The following is a 15,590-nucleotide window of genomic DNA, read 5'->3' as shown; positions in this document are numbered from 1 at the left end:
CCAAGACACATGACAAGTCTGCCTTTGATTCATCTTGGCAGTTTTTCAGAGCCTGATAAATCCTGATGAATGAATTCAAGAAGCACATTGACAGTCCTCTTGAGCCAAAATTAACCTTCTAAAGGAATTCCTTTCAGATGAGCAGCTTTGTTTTACTTCCACTCGCCATGATTCATTTCCCGATCAGCACCCTTCAGAGTCTGGACTTCTTGATGCGTGTAGCAGCACCACATTGAGCCAGAAAGTGAGAATGTGTAGATTTATGGGCTACGAGCAGTTTTTCACAGTTGAGTCATTCCTGACTGTCACATGGAGGCTAACCTGCGTGAACTTGCCGAAGTGCGTAATGCAGAGGGCTATGGAGAAAATTTGGTTTTTTGTGTTTTTTTTTTTAACTTGGCTGTTAAACGACTACGTGGATTAAACAAATGCAGAATTCTCAAGCTGCAACCTGAGATGGATGCCAATGTATGGGACACTGGCGGGGCAGCCACTGCTCGGAGCACATGGGGTCAGAGAAGCATCCAGTAGCAGTAAAGGCGCCCCCATATCTCTGGTTTTCAAGGCTGTCTTCCTCAGGTCACCCCATCCCAGTGGCAACAGACAGGAAACCCATATCCTGCTCACTAGGCCCCAGATCAGGCCCCATTTAAGGAGCATTTTCCGTGGTAACTGTGATGCCGCCCTCCAGAAGCCCACAATCCCACAAGGTCCTTGCTGTGTGCCTTGGCTGATGCGGGGAGGACATGTGTGGTGTGTGCCCCGGTGGCCCCTCCAACCTGGCCCTATGAGGTGGGGAATGGGTGCTCCATCCCCCAGACCCATTGGAGCCCTGCCTCCCCCCCCCCACCCTTGAAGGAATCAGTTACCAGCCAGCAGCCTCTGCTGCAAACCCTGCAGACGTTGGGGGGATCTGGGGCCCTGACTGAGTTCTAAGTGTTGCCATATGGTTTTCTGCCGAAAGTCTAATTATTAATGACGTATTAATTACCACAGGGGCAATCAGGACGAGATGGCTACCCGGTAATTTGCCATATATTTTTTTGCTCTCTTTGCCCTTTACTCTCAAGCCAGTATTCTTCCTCTGTGCCTTTATTTAACTGTCTGTACTCCTCTCCTCCTCCTCCTCTGCTCCTCAGTGGCCGCGGTCTCTCTGTGGAGGGAGTAGCGTTAGCTCTGCGAAGATGCACGATGTGCAGATCTGCAGGGCCCTGGCCTGGAGGGAACTGTCTGCAGCTCTAGCTGCCTTGCAGACAAATCAAATAGCCTTCAAGAAAGAGTCTCATTGGCGTGCTGAGTCCACCCAACACTGCTCTTCCTGGCCAGTGTGTCAGCCCTGAGCCCAGGGTCCAGCCCTTGGCTGTGGAGTGAGTGCCCTCCCGTGGGCTTGGCTGCCAGACTCTTTCCAGTGGACAGAAGACTCCCTGTCCCAGCCCACCATGTCCTGTCACCACTCGAGAACTGGAACCAACCAACTGGTTGGTTCCAGTTTGGCCTTTTTGGTGTCGTTACTTCTCAGATCTTTTACAATTAAACCTAAAAGTTAGCTTATACTTGGAATGAATGTCCCAGCCTGGGCTGAGTGAGCACCACGTCAGAAGCAAGGTGAAATATGGCTGTGCCACTGTCCAGTCCTGCACGGAGGTCAAGGCCCATGGTAGCAGCACGCAGAAGTCCTGATAAAGAAAGAGCAGGGGGTAGGCCCGGTGAATGAGAGCATGGCAGGACCAGCCTGTTGGGAGATTTGTTCTGTGCCTCAGGCCAGGAGGATTCAGGGAGGGAAATGTTGATGGATTCAGAGGCCTCTCTAGTGGCCAGCTCTGTCCAGAGTCAGGATTGGCTGGCAGTGGAGGGCGGGGTCAGGGAGTGGGTGTCCCCAGTCTTGCAGGAGCCACCTTCCCAGAAGGCTGTGGAGGGCCGTCCGGCCCTGAGCATCAGGGAGACCTGGGCATGGATTCCAACCCTGCTGCCTCCTAGCTGGGTGACCTTGGGGAAGGCTCTGGCATTCTCCGAGCTTCAGTTTCCTGTTCTGTGAAATGGGCTCATGCAAGGCCTCCCTAACAGCACTGGAGTTGGGATTAGTTAAGACTGAGGAGGTGATGGCTACACAAAATGGGTCACAAGCCCAGCCTACAATTCTTGGTGGAAACTTTGGGGGGCATTCACCTCATGTCTCGCATGGTCCGTGCTCCACCCACACAGGCAGCCAGGGCAGCTCCCCCAGCAGCAAGCAGTCCGACCCCTCAGACTGGAAGCGTCCTGCTCTGTGCGGGGTAAGAACGAAATGCGAAGCCAGCCATGATCCACCTTCACCCCACAGGAGCACACAGGGGATCAGGGCACCGCCACCTCCCAGCAGCTTTTCCTGATTGGCCCACATTCCTCGACATGGCAGCTAGAGTCTTGGGGAACCACAGGCTTTTGCTGGAACATTTCAGCCTCGTGTCCTGGGCCTGCTCGTTTCACTAGCTCAGGAGCACTGGAAACTTCCTGCAGAACCACTCCTGGGATTACCTAGTTACCTTTTATACTCCAGGGTTACTCTTGATTGTAGGTGCCCGTGTCCAGAGGGGAGTGGGTGGTGTCTGGGTGAGTGGATTTCTTCCCTCTTGCCCACTGTTGTCTCCTCTGAGCACACATGACCCAGGCTGTGAGCATCAGAGAGGCTGCTGGCTGATTGTGGGAATCATTTTCCTCGGGCGAGGGTCAGGGGACTCCAGACCAGCTGCCAGGGGTCCAGTCTACCTCCCACAGAGCCTCTTCCCCTCTGCCACCATCCCTGCCCTTCCTCCCAGGACGGAGCAGGCTGGGGGGTGGCCAGCAGGCTCTGTGGGTGATGAGTAGGAGTCCTCCTTCAGAGTTAGGCAGCTGGGAATTGAATTCCCTCACAAGCTGTGAAGCTGGGGGCAAGCCCCTCAGCAGCCGTAAGAATCTGTTTCCTTCCATGTGAAGAAGAGAGCTGGGATTTAGGTAAAGTGAGGTCACAGCAAACCGTGGTCAGGTGACTAGGTCCATTACAGGGCTGTCAGGGAATTAAGCTTGGTGTTTAGTGTGTGAGGTTTTTGGCACTGAGCCTGGGTCAGAGACAGGGCTCTGTGAATTTGGGGTGGGGAGGCCAAGGGAGGGATGTGCATGCAGTGTGTCCACCTGGTATGAAGTTGGGAGCTTTCTGGGAAGGGAGCAGGTTAGGGCCCAGCAAGCCTTCCCCACTGCCTGTTTGCAGACGGTGCTGGCAGCCCATGCCCTTGGCCCCTTAAGCTTCTCATCACTGGGCAGCCCTGAGAAGGCTGGGCCCGGTGAGGGGTGAGGAGAAGCTGGTGTCATACCCATGATTACCCCAGGGCTGGGTTGCCCCTTTTCCTGAGGTCGCCCACCCCAGTTTGCATGCAACTCCACTTCCACACAGATCTGGGCATCTTCCCTGAGTGGGCTGGCCTTGCCTGCTGCTGGGTTCAAGGTGTTTGTGCCTCCAGTGCCAGGAGCCAGCCAACTCGCCCAGCTGTGTGCCTCCAAGCACCCTTGTTCCATCAGGCCGCACAGGCTGTCCCTTCGGTGGAGGGATACAGGGTGGAGGTGACACTCCGCCTGGCTTTCCCCAAAGGAGGGAAGCAGGCCCATGTGGGCAGGCGGAGGTTGGGAGGGAATTCTGTAGGCTTGGGGGGCCCATGTGTTTTAAGCTGAAATTCAGATCTCTCAGCCTGTGGAGGTCCTGGCTCCCAGCCCGAGCTCTGCTGACAGACGGCTCCATGTGGTCATCCCAGGGTTAGGGCAACCCCTGCAGCACGAGGGGCCTGGCCACCTGAGAGGCACCTCGTGTACTGAGTACTCACGGACTTTGAGTCTCTCTGACCCCAGTCCCGTCCTGGCTCAGCTGTGCGGTCTTGGGTACTTGGCCTCTTGGAACCTGGGGAGATCATACCTACAGAGTTGGAGACTTAAAGGGGGGAATACACGCAGGGCCCAAGTGCAGCACGGCAGGTGGCAGCCCCTCGATAATATCTCTATCTTTCCTCACCCCACAAAACCTCGAGGGAAGGAAAGACAGGCTTAGGAAATCATTCTGATCCACCAACACACATTGGCAGCACTTGGAAAGGAAAATGGCTTTGAACAGTCAGTTTAAAAAAAGTTTTGGGTGCTCCTTTCTTTTTCTTGAACTAAACTTCAAGACCAGGTTCAGGGAGTTTTTTGTGTTGTTTTGTTATGTTTTTCCTTTGTGCTAAAATCATGCCACTTCCTAAAGGGAAGTAAGAGCAAGAAAAGAGTCAAGCAGGATGCCTGTGGTAGAGACTGTGCCGGCTGAATGTTCTGGATTAATCCAATGTGGCCCCCCAGCCCGTAAGGAGACCAGCTGAAACCAGGTCCATATATGGACCCGATAGGGGCTGTAGGGGGACAGGGCCATAGGAGCTAAGCGTGTCTGTGGGGCAGGCTGTAGACTGAAAAGGGCCTCAGTCACCTTGTCCGCAGCCTCCCTGTACAGAGGCCAGCCTGTCCTTTTCTGCTGCCAAGCGTTCATGAATAGCTCTCTGCTGATGACAAAAGAAGCATGGTTTTTATAAAACCTTCCCAAAATAGAGAAAAGCACAAAAAAGGAAAAAACAATCGTCCATAATCCTACCACCCACAGATAAGTCCTCTCAATATTTTGGCATTTGTTCTTCCCATACTTTTTGTGTACAAGTTTGTTTTTATAGTTATTATTCTAAAAATGGGATTACAGTGGACATACGTTTTTGTGGCCTATTTTTTTCACTTAATATAGCATAAGATTTTTCCACATCATTAAGAATTCTTATAGAAAGTAATAGCTGCATAGCATTTTATCACATATATAATTGATTTAACCAGTCTCCAAGTTATATTATTTATACTGACCGTCTTTCACCCTTGTAGTCAACGTCGTGGGAATTAATCTAGGCTTATTTCCATGATTATCTCCTTTGAATAAATGTCTAGAAGTTGAATTGCTGGCCCAAAGGGTTTGCACATGTTTAAGGCTTTTGATGTGTACTGCCAAATTGCCCTCCCGGAGGCTGTGTTAATTTACATTCACACCAACAGCACATGAATGCTACATGTTGCCCCAAGCCCTGGCCAATCATGGGTATTATACTTTTAAATCTATGCCAATATAAGTTAAAAATTTATGGATGTACGTATGTATCTTGTTTTAATTTAGGGTGTATTTTCATTAGAAGTACGGTCTCAGAGATTAAACTAGTGTTGATTAAGTTTGTGTAATTCTAACTGCCATCTGGTGGTAGAACTTGGAATTGCAGGTATAGAATTTAAAGAGATCACCAGCATTTGAGAGCTTTCAGATTCCAATTGATCCAGGGACAGCAGATATCATGGAATCAGCCACGCACGGGAGAATTTTGAACTCAGAACATTGTCAGTCCAAGGTGGGACCTGCAGAGGACCCCTGGGCCCAGCATTCCTACATTAAGGGGTAGTAATCAGCATTTATGTTGATAAAGTGATTTTGCCATCTCATAAATAGCAGGCTTGGCTCTGTTCAACAAATCCAGAAGGTGCGTTTTGTACTAGGGTAGCACAAAGAGAATCAGACCCAGTTGCAGTCTTTGGGGAGCTATGGGGGAGGGGGACCAACAGCCAATTTGCCATGGGATAGAGAGGGAGGGACAACTAGGGGTCACTGTGACCTTCCTAGAGGTTTCTTCTCACAAACTCTTTTTTTCCACTCCAAACTGTGGCTTCTGTCTGGGATGAAAAGACCTGTCTCTCATGCAAGGCTCAGTATTGCCTACATCTTGACTTTGGCACAGAAAAAGTCTCATCATCTCCTATTTACAACATCAAAATCCTCACATTTCCTCTTTTTTGGTATTTGGACTTTTTTGACTCAGCATTGAGCTTTAGTGACTTTCACGTTTGTTTTACACCTTCAGAATACAATTCAAACATTTTTGAAAAATATGTATTTGGTAAATCTTCCAGGGCTTAAGATTTGTGTATTTGAATGTATGAGGAGAGTGTTAGGTTGTGAGGTACATAGAAATGATGAAACCCAGTGAGGGCCAGTGGTACAGAGGTCCTGGAATGGGGAAGCATGCCCACTTCAGAAACACCACCAGTCATTGTCTCTGTGCCAGGTGCTTTTCTGGGTCTTTGGACTAGCACCAAACAGGAGTGACAAGGCCCCTCCGTGAAGTGAGGAAGAGAGAAACAAACAAGTAATAAACCAACAAGATAGCTTCAAACAGTAAAATGTGCTAGAGAATAAAGCAGGGGATGTGATGAGAGGGCTGACTGGGTGGATGGGTGGGTATAATTTGGATTAAATAATCAGAAGGCTCTTGGGGAAGATGACATTTGAGGTGAGACTTAAATGATGAAAAGATGTAGCAATCTTTGGCGGGGGGGGGGGGGGTGGGGGTGAGAAATGCTCCTGGCAGAGGAAGAAGCAAGTGCACAGGTCATGAGGTAGGAACAAGTGTCATGTGTCCAGGGTACATGTGAGGCCAATGTGGCTGGAGTGAGCGAGCAAGTGCCAGGAAATGGTAGAAGGGGAAGTCAGAGAGGTCTCCAAGGCTGTGTGGGATAGAATCTTATAGGCCACGCTGAGAGGCTGACCCAGGCAGGAGGCCAAGGGAACTTGGCTCTGTGTTTACAGAAACTACCTGTCCACAGAGACAGCTGCCTTGACAAGGGCGGGGAGTCTCTCTCCTCCCAAGGGAACTAGAAGAAAGGACTGTCCACTCTCATCCCCCAGAAGCCTTTCCAACATGCCTGGGAACAAGTGCACAGACCAAGTGCTTGCTGGGGGCATGATTGCCCGCGTTCCCACCCTGGGAGATTGATGGTCTCGGCCCTGCTGGACAGAGGAGGAAGCTGGGCTCAGACACTGATAGGACTTGGCCAAGACACAAGGCCCACCCGCATGGCAAAGCCCGGATTAGCACCCAGCCTGAAGACTCTCCGTCACACCAGCCACCCTATCAGTAAGCAGGCTGTGGCAGCAGACCAGGGCTCAGACTGTCTCTGCATTGACAGAATGGTCTTCCTCCTCTCACCACCCAGAGAAACAGATTATTTGGGGTGAATGTTCTGTTTCTCTTCCTCATCCCTGTTTTTATCTGGCCCTGGAGCTCTCTCCCTATTCCACCCCCATTATCAAATTGTTAAGACCCTTTCCTGCTGTCCATTAAAAACACAAACAAAAACAGAAAACCAGTTCTGACTTAAATGAAGAAGAAAATTTCTTCATTCCACCTTCTTTCCTATTCCTCATCCATGTGTCTGTATCATAGCGATTATTAGAAATTACGGTCCCCCTCGTGGTGAAATGTCCAATTCCGTTTCCCTGTCCAGGAGCAGCTGAGTGAAGCAGAGAGACCACAGCCATGATCAAGTCCTTTTCCACCCCTGCCAATAGGCAGTCAGCCCTTCTGTCCACATTTGCAGTGTGAGGCTTGGCCTGGATGAAAACATTAGGGATCGGATCTGTGCAGCACTTCAGTTTCAAAGTACATCCTATCCCTGGACATGATGATTTGTGCCCATCTTGTGGACTGAAAAACTGAAGCTTAGAGTGGCCATGCCACTTTTCCAGATCTCACAGTGGCAAGCACATGGGGCCTGGCTTCCCCCTGAAGACTCCCTAGACCTTCCCACACAGAGACCTTTATGGCACAGTGGGTAAGGCTGTAATCCATCCAGACAGGGCCTCGGACCCCACAGAGGAAGGAGGAGCTAACTCTGCCTGGGACACGGGGAGGCCTCATAGAAGAGGGACAGTTGGGGCATGTCTTGAGGGATGAGTAGGAGTTTGGCACGAAGACAAGGTAGGAGGCATTCCATGCAGCACCAGCACAGGCACAATGAAAACGGCAAGGGGCGAGATGTGGTCCCATGTGCCGGTGGTCAGTGATTCTGAGGGAGGGCAGGGAAAGGCGGGAAGATGATGCTGAGTGAGGGGCCCCCACCCACCCAGAGGGGTGTGGGCAGAAGTGTATATTGGAAAGGCCTCCCTGTCTACAGGGCAGAGACTGGAGGAAGGGGGTCCAGGTAGAAGGCGGCTACAATAATATCAGGCACTGAATTAAGAATGTCCCAGTAAGGATGGAGTAAAAGGGGCAGACTGGAGAAATGAGGGCTGGCGGGAGTTGCAGGCTGGCTCTGACAGGTGAGGGACCAGAGCCAGAACTCACGCTTCGCAGCACCCAGTTCCCCAAGCACCACCTATCTGGGGCGGGGACGGGGGGCAGGCAGAGCTGCACGTCGTCTCCAGAATCAGTCATGGGGGCATCGACAGCCTAGGCCCCGGGGGACAGCATAAGCTCTGAGCAGAAATGTGGGATATGAGACAGGGCCTCTGCCTGGGACCAATTTTGAAATGAATAACTCAGACTGTTTGGAATTAATCAAGTGAACAAAAAAGGACCACAGGGCACCACACATTCATATGCTTTTTTGCACTCTCATTGTTCAAAAACAGCTTTGATTGTAATAATGTAATTAGTTAAATGATTCATCTGTAATATCCCAAATTCATCTGTTTTTAGATTTCAACATCCTACATCGCATTTTCATCTGACCCTCGCAGTGCCGCTCCCCAGCTCCCCAGATTCTGGGTGGAGCCGGGACGGGATGAAAGCAGATTTTCCGAGCCCCACTAATGGCCCCCAGATTGGAACCTTGGGGAGCCACAGCCGGGCCCCAGGGAAAGGGCCACCATGCCGGCCTTTCCTCCCTCCTCCCCAGGGGCCCTCGAAAGCCCAGGACAGGTGCTCCTTCACCCAGGCTCCTTGCCTTGGGCCCATGCTATATCCCATGTCCCTCAAGTGTCACATGTGGGGCAACCAAAGGACCAGAGGGCTGAGCTCCTGCTCCTGCCCCTGGTTCCCAGATGCCCTGCTTACCCTCAGCAGCCTTTTGCATCGTCCTGGCAGTGGCCCGGGAGCCCCCAGCCCCAGATACAAACCTCCAAGGGAGGTGCCGTCTTCCCACATCCAGCTCTGGGATTTCTATCAGCAGGGACAGCCCATGGGGGGCCAGCAGAAGTTGGTCCTGCCCTTTGCAGGTGTGACTGTGACAACATCTTTGCTGGCCCCTCTTCCCACTTCCCCCAGGCAGCAAAGCACCCTCATCCCCCCAGGAAGAACATGTTCACAGACCTGCACTAGGCCACTGGGACAAACTCAGGTCTTCCAAGTAAATAGATTTGAGAGAAAGCAGTTATTTGGGGTATGAAGCTGGTCCACCCAGCTCCTCCTGAAATCAGGGATTGGCCCCCTGTCCTGCCCATGCAGTGGAGAGAAAGTGCGCTTTGGGGCTCCGCAGACCGTGTGATCTCAGGCATGTCCCTAACCCCTCTTCAGCCACTGGGGGAGCCAGGTAATTGACCCCATGAGAGCCCTAACACTGGACATACAGGCTGGGTTCAGTGACAGTTCTTGCCGCCGTGATGATCACTGACCCCAGCAGGGGGAGCCCTTGAGGCTGAAGGAGCCCCTCCCAGGGTAGTGTCCCCAGTGCCCAGCTCCCAGGATGTGGCCCAGGGGGCAGGAGTCAGCGGGTGCCCATGACAGCCTCCAACAGGTCAAGAGTGCCCTCTGGTGCTCCCAGGCCAGGCACTGGCATCAGTAGGAAACTGGACATTCATTTATAGAAGAGTTCCCTTGACAGCTGGTTCACTCAACAAATATTTACTCTGTTCTCACTATGTATGAGGCACTTTGTTTGGCATTTGGGATACAATTAGTGAGAAATACATCCGTGGAGTCCCTCCCCCCGTGGAGGCTGTGATTGAGTGGGAGAGAGAATAAAAATTCAGGGCCGGGAAGGAACAACAGGTTGCTGCGAGTATCTTTGACCTGGGCCTGGCCTGGTGGGAGTCGGGGCACCCCCCAAAGGAAGGGAGGTGTGAGCCGAGGTCGGAAGGCCAAGTAGGGGCTGACAAATGGGAGCTTCGGGGGAATGTCCAGAGAGAGGGTACACCCAAGACAGGCCAGGCTGGGAGGGAACAGGAGAGGGGGGTCAGGGGCCAGCAGCCATGGAGTACCCAGCTTCATTGAGCAAGTGGTTGCCTCACTAAGGGGCCACAAGGTGGAGGGAACTTGCAGTAGCCTCCAACCTGGGAAGGTCCAGGCTTAAACAAAAACTTTGCAAACCTATCAGGCTGCCCAGGAAGCAGTGAGTTCCCCGTCACTGGAGGTATACAAGCCAGGGCTGCGTACCCACCTTTCAGGAGGGACGTCTAGGGAGAGATTGGCCCCAGTGGGTCATCTTCCATACAAGGGCGGGTCCTTCCACTAATGGGTCCTCCCTTTTGGGCTATTCAGACCCAAACTCAGTGGGACAGGATGGCACGAGCCCAGCCGGGGAAGGGGGCACTTCAAAGATTCACAGACATCCTTCAGAGCCAGGCCTCTAGTGGGCACTGGAGCCTTGGGGACAGTCACAGTGGGGAGAGGAGGCATTGGGAAGACAGAGCAGAGGGTCAGTAACTGAGGAACTATGTGGGATGAGGGGGAGTTGAGGAAGACTTCTCAGAGGTGACACGTGAGTCTGGAAGGAGGACCATGGGGGCAGAGGAGGGGTCCTTGAATGTCAGGCCAAGGGGCACTGCGGCTCTGCCCTGAGGGTGGGGGTGAGGCTGTATTAGGCGCTGACGAAGCCAGAGAGGGATGGTGAGGTGGGAAGCGGGCGGGGTTTAGGCAGGAGATTTAGGCTTATGTCCAAGTCCAAGCTGGCCATGCCTGGCCTCCCCAAGCTTCAGTTTCTTCATCTGTGGAATGGAGGTAATAATGGCACCTGCCCAACAGGGCTGTGCTCAGGGTCAGTGACACCCAGACGAGAAGGCAAATGTGTATGTCTTTTAGTTCCACCCCGTTTCCTGGATTCTTACCGCAAAACTGGCCCAGCACATTACAGTCACACTCATCCAACCCTTTTGGGTGCCAAGCTCCAGGCTGGGCACTGTCATCTGTAGGAAACCATTCCATCCACACCACACCCACTTTCCAGAGGAGGAAACAGGCTCCAGGGAAGTTAAGCAGTTCACTCCAAGGTCTGCTGGGTAAAAACAAAACAATCAGTATGACCCCCGCTCCTTCGCTGTGTAGGAAGGATGGGCGTGTGGGGGTAGGAGGCAGGGAGGCTGGTGGAGACTGGTCCAGAAGACAGGCCAAGTCCTAGGCAGGGGTGAGTGGGGGACTGGATGTGGACGTGGTTTGGAGAGATGGTTCAGAGCTAGAACTGCAGGCTCACGAGCTCATTGATACATTCCAGGGGCCAGCCAGGTGAGGAAATCGGGGAAACTGGCTGGGTGCAGGAGAGTGTAAGGAACAGTTGGGCTTGGGCTGAACTGGGGGGATACATGCCCCATCTAAAGGGGGTGCTGCAGCTCAGCCCAAGCAGGTTGATCATTACCACATCTCCTAAGATATCAAGAGAAGCTGGAGGGACTTCCCCGGTGGTGCAGTGGTTAAGAATCCGCCTGCCAAGGCAGGGGACACAGGTTCTATCCCTGGTCTGGGAAGATCCCACATGCCGCGGAGCTACTAAGCCCATGCGCCACAACTACTGAGCCTGCGCTCTAGAACCCGCAAGCCACAACTACTGAGCCCACGTGCCACAACTACTGAAACCCGTGCACCTAGAGCCCGTGCTCCACAAGAGAAGCCACTGCAATGAGAAGCCTGCGCACTGCAACAAAGAGTAGCCCCTGCTCGCCGCAACTAGAGAAAGCTCGCGTGCAGCAATGAAGACCCAACGCAGCCTGGAAGGAAGGAAGGAAGGAGGGAGGGAGGGAGGAAGAGAGGGAGGGAGGAAGGAAGGAAGGAAGAAATAAGTTTATTTTAAAAAAGAGAGAGATGCTAGAAATACAAGTTTTATACGAAATCTTTGGATTCTTAAGGATTCCAACCAATCCATTAACAGTGGGTGACAACTGTGTCATCCATGGAAACCAAAGAGGGCCTACCCCAAAGCCCAGGGTTTCAGAGAGGCTGGAAATTCAAACGTGGGTGAGGATGGGAGGAAGCAGGCAAGTGGACCCACAGACTAAGGCTCAGGGCAAGAGGGCAGATCAGGAGTGTGGCCTGGGGCATCAGGGGTCCCTGCAGAGCACCCGCTGTCGCCTCTGTGTCTGCTGTGAGCTCTGTCAGTCACTCTGTCCCCTGGTGTCTTGGTAACGCTGTGTCTCAGTCCCACCGTCTGAGCTGGGCTGTCCCAGGCAGGCCACTCCCCTTTAGACTGCCTCCATCATGTAGTTCCAGCCACAATGGGACCGTCACCCTTCTGATCCGTCCTGCTAGATCTTCACCCTAGCAGAGGCTGCCACCAAAATGGGTGCCTCAGCCTGTCTGCTATTTCCAGTGCCTTCCATCAGACCAGCCCCATGTGCCTGAGCTGGAGATGCCAGGCTAGAGGCAGCTCTCAGCAGACAAACTCGATTCACTGATCCAGCTTCCATCCTCCCACACCCAATTGGAGTCAGGTCCATCACTACCCTTCACCCCACCCTGGAACAATTTTTCATGATACCTAACAGGGTAATCATGTAATAGGCAAATGTGTAATTTAAGCAGGTAGGGATCAGTTCAAAGGCATAGCACCATCTCTTCTAGCCACGATGTATAACGGACATACGTGTAATTGCTTCCAGTGCATGCAAGATATTCACTGAGCATGCCCTCTCTGCAAAATAGAAGCCAGCTGGCTTTCTGGCCTCACAGAATCATAGAGCTAAAGGGACCTAGAGATTTTCTAGGCCAAGGGTTACAAACCCAGATGCCCCCACAGAGCTGGCAGGTCACCTCAGCAGGAGAGCAGGCCAGGTGTGAGGCACAAGGGTGGGGTGGAGCCTGTGGCCCTGGGGCAGTGCCCAGCTAAAGGAGCACTTGACCCAGCAGGTATTGCCATGCATGTGGACCCAGGGTGCAAGATCTTCAGCTTTTCAAGAAAAGTCCATACTCCAGATGTTTATGTGAAACGTCACAATTTTTAAATGTTGCAACTCATTTGGTTAGTTTTCCTTTTTTTTTTTTTTTTTTAACTGCATGGACCAAACCAAACCTGGCTCCAGGCCAGCCCTGCCCTCCCCTGTACAGACGAGGAGTGGGAGGGGGCAGCGTGGGCAGGCCAAGGAGCAGGTGAAGGGCAGGGCTCTGACCTCGGCAGGCTCCTAGGTCCCCACCCAGCTAAAGCCCTCACAGCTTGCTATGAGTTAGGTGCAGTAGGTGACTGCAGAGCCCACTCTACAGAGGGCCCCAGATCCCAGGAAGGGGATCCCCAGGAGGAACCATGTGCCACCACCCAGGCACGAGCTGCAGCCAGGCTGGACGTAAGAAGTGGGGGTCCTTTCTTCCCTTACCCTACGGTGGAATTCAAGTCTGGGAAACTGCTAAGCCCAGACAGTCTTGCTGTGGCCCATGTGTGTGCAAACAGCCTGGCCTGAGAAATCAGAACCACATGGTGCTGACCTGCCCAAGGGGGCTGCCCACCCACCCCCTTGCCCACTGGACAGCCCTGATGAGAGAGCCTTTGCACAGGAATGTGCACGTCCCAGGCTGGGACCCCAGGCCCCAACCGCCTTGTAATTTGATGAATTGTCAACATCTGGGCCATAATTACTGGGCCCTGGACTGATAATCCTGGTAAGCCCCCTCATCCAGGGGCCCTGTTCTGGTGCATTTGGAGGGCTCCATTCCCCGAGGGGAGCTGTCAGCATTCATTACAACCAGAAAGCAAGATAGTCACCCAGCTCCGGCCAGTCTGAGCATTTACTCCTGTCTCCGCCTAAACACAACCAGCGTACTGATTTAGTTCAGTTCAACAGACACTCTTGCCAATTGGGAGGGCTGAGCCACAGCTAACAGGGAGGAACAGAAGCAGCCAGCCCTGTGCAGAGGAAATGGTTGACACAACTTCTTTGCCTCGGGGTTCCTCCGAGGCTTTGTTCCTTGATGAACACTGAGAAGCTCCAGTGATGGATGGAGTCGGCACACTCCACGGCCCAAACTTACTTCCCCAAGAAACCTCCCCTCCTTTGCCGTACTCGTTAATATTTCTCAGAAGATGGCTCCGTGGAACCTGCTTAGGAAATACCCAATAGGGTGAGGGAGGGAGGGAGCAAACCCATGAAGGTAAGAGATGACAGCAGTGGCACAGCCTGGCGTCCCATTGCCAGCCACTAGGAAGGCCCCACAAAGGTCCCTCCCGGCACTGCCCACCCGAGAGCCAGTGCAGACTCCACCTCTGTGTCCACTTCCCTGTAGGGTCTCATGACTTGGGTTGGTCTGAAAGAGGAGACAAAGGAGACTAACCTGGGACTCATGTTGAACTTGTCATTTGAGAGAAGGGCAAGACCTCCATTTTACGGTTGAGGAAACTGAGGCTCAGGGCTGCTCGGGCCCCTGAGCGAGGCAAGGGGCACGGGCCAGCACGGGGGCTCTGTCCTCCTGGCATGCGATTCAGCGCACCACAGGGTTTTGTTTGCTTCCGCACATCCGGAAGCGTCCTGGAGCTCAGCTGATCTGCACCAGGGAGGAGTGATTTAAAGCAGAACCCAGGCTTGTAAACAGCTGTGGGGCTTCGTGGAGGGCAGAAGGCGATGAAAACCTCTGGTGAATTCCACAGCTTTGATCAGGCAGGAGAGGGAGCTGGCAGGAACCGAGCGCCTCCAGGCACAGGGCTGTGGCATCTGACTCTCAGGATCACCCATTCTGTGGAAGCTGAGGCTCAGAGAGGGCATCTGAACCGAGGGAAGGCCCAAGCCCTGCCTTCACTCCGTGGGCTGCCCAGTGTCGTTCCTTCCGCTCCTCTGGTGGGAGACCCAGGGGGAGAAGCAGCTGGAGCAGCTGATGGTCGGGGAAGGGGAGGGCTGCCTTGATGCAATAAGACCCCATGCCACCAAGGCCATGCCTCCACCCAGTCTGGGGCTCTGCTTTTCCAGGTGGCCTGGCTTCCCACAGCAGCCCCATCCTGCTCAAAACCAGCTTGTCAGCTGCTGGGGCACTCAGCCTGGACCTTGCCCTGCCTTGACCCAGCCTGACTGCTGGACCCACCCCGTGTTTGTCCTTGGCTCCCATCTGACCAGCCCCTGACCCTTCCCCAGAATGTTTCTCCTCCTCTCAGAGCACCCAGAGCCAGGCTTGGGCCTCCCTCCAGCACATGGAAACACCTGGTTCATAGATGGTCCACACAGCCTGCCATCAGGGTTGCTTTGCTAAGACTCAGCCAGGCCCTGAGATGAGAGAGTCCGGTGAGGCTGGGAACATTGCCCTCCGGGAGACCCACAAGCAGAATGATGGCTCAGGCAAATCTTGCAGGAAAGAAACCTATTTCATAGGGTGTAACCCCTTATTTGACCATAGTATTCCCTTCCCCAGGCAAGCCTGTTAACACCCTGCAAGACACTGTTCCTTGGACACCAGTTTGGGAAAGGCAGGATGAAGGGGCAGGGTCCATCCTCTAAGGTTCACAGCCCAGGGCCCAGCCTCCCCCAGGATAAGAGGGGTCAGAATCATGCCCCAGAGCTAGGCAGGTCCGTCTGACTCCAACGCCAGGCTGTTTCCTCCTCCACCCCACCCTTTTGTGCGTCCCCTCCTCAGTGACTC

At 53.3% G+C, this 15,590-nt stretch overlaps 1 protein-coding gene across 1 annotated transcript in view; it reads left to right on the top strand.

Moving 5' to 3' along the window:
- The window catches only part of COL23A1 (collagen type XXIII alpha 1 chain), a 370,527-nt gene that overhangs the window by 324,835 nt on the left and 30,102 nt on the right, over positions 1-15,590 (top strand). Inside the window, exon 5 of the mRNA XM_082379589.1 lies at positions 997-1,023. Within this exon, the coding sequence (XP_082235715.1) occupies positions 997-1,023 (27 nt within the window). The remainder of the gene's footprint in view (positions 1-996; positions 1,024-15,590) is intronic.

Source organism: Balaenoptera borealis (assembly GCF_965194805.1).
Source record: "Balaenoptera borealis genome assembly, chromosome: 2".
NCBI classification, from domain to species: Eukaryota; Metazoa; Chordata; class Mammalia; order Artiodactyla; family Balaenopteridae; genus Balaenoptera; species Balaenoptera borealis.
The sequence above is the reverse complement of the archived record's forward strand: the minus strand, read 5'-3'. Positions and strand labels throughout refer to the sequence as shown.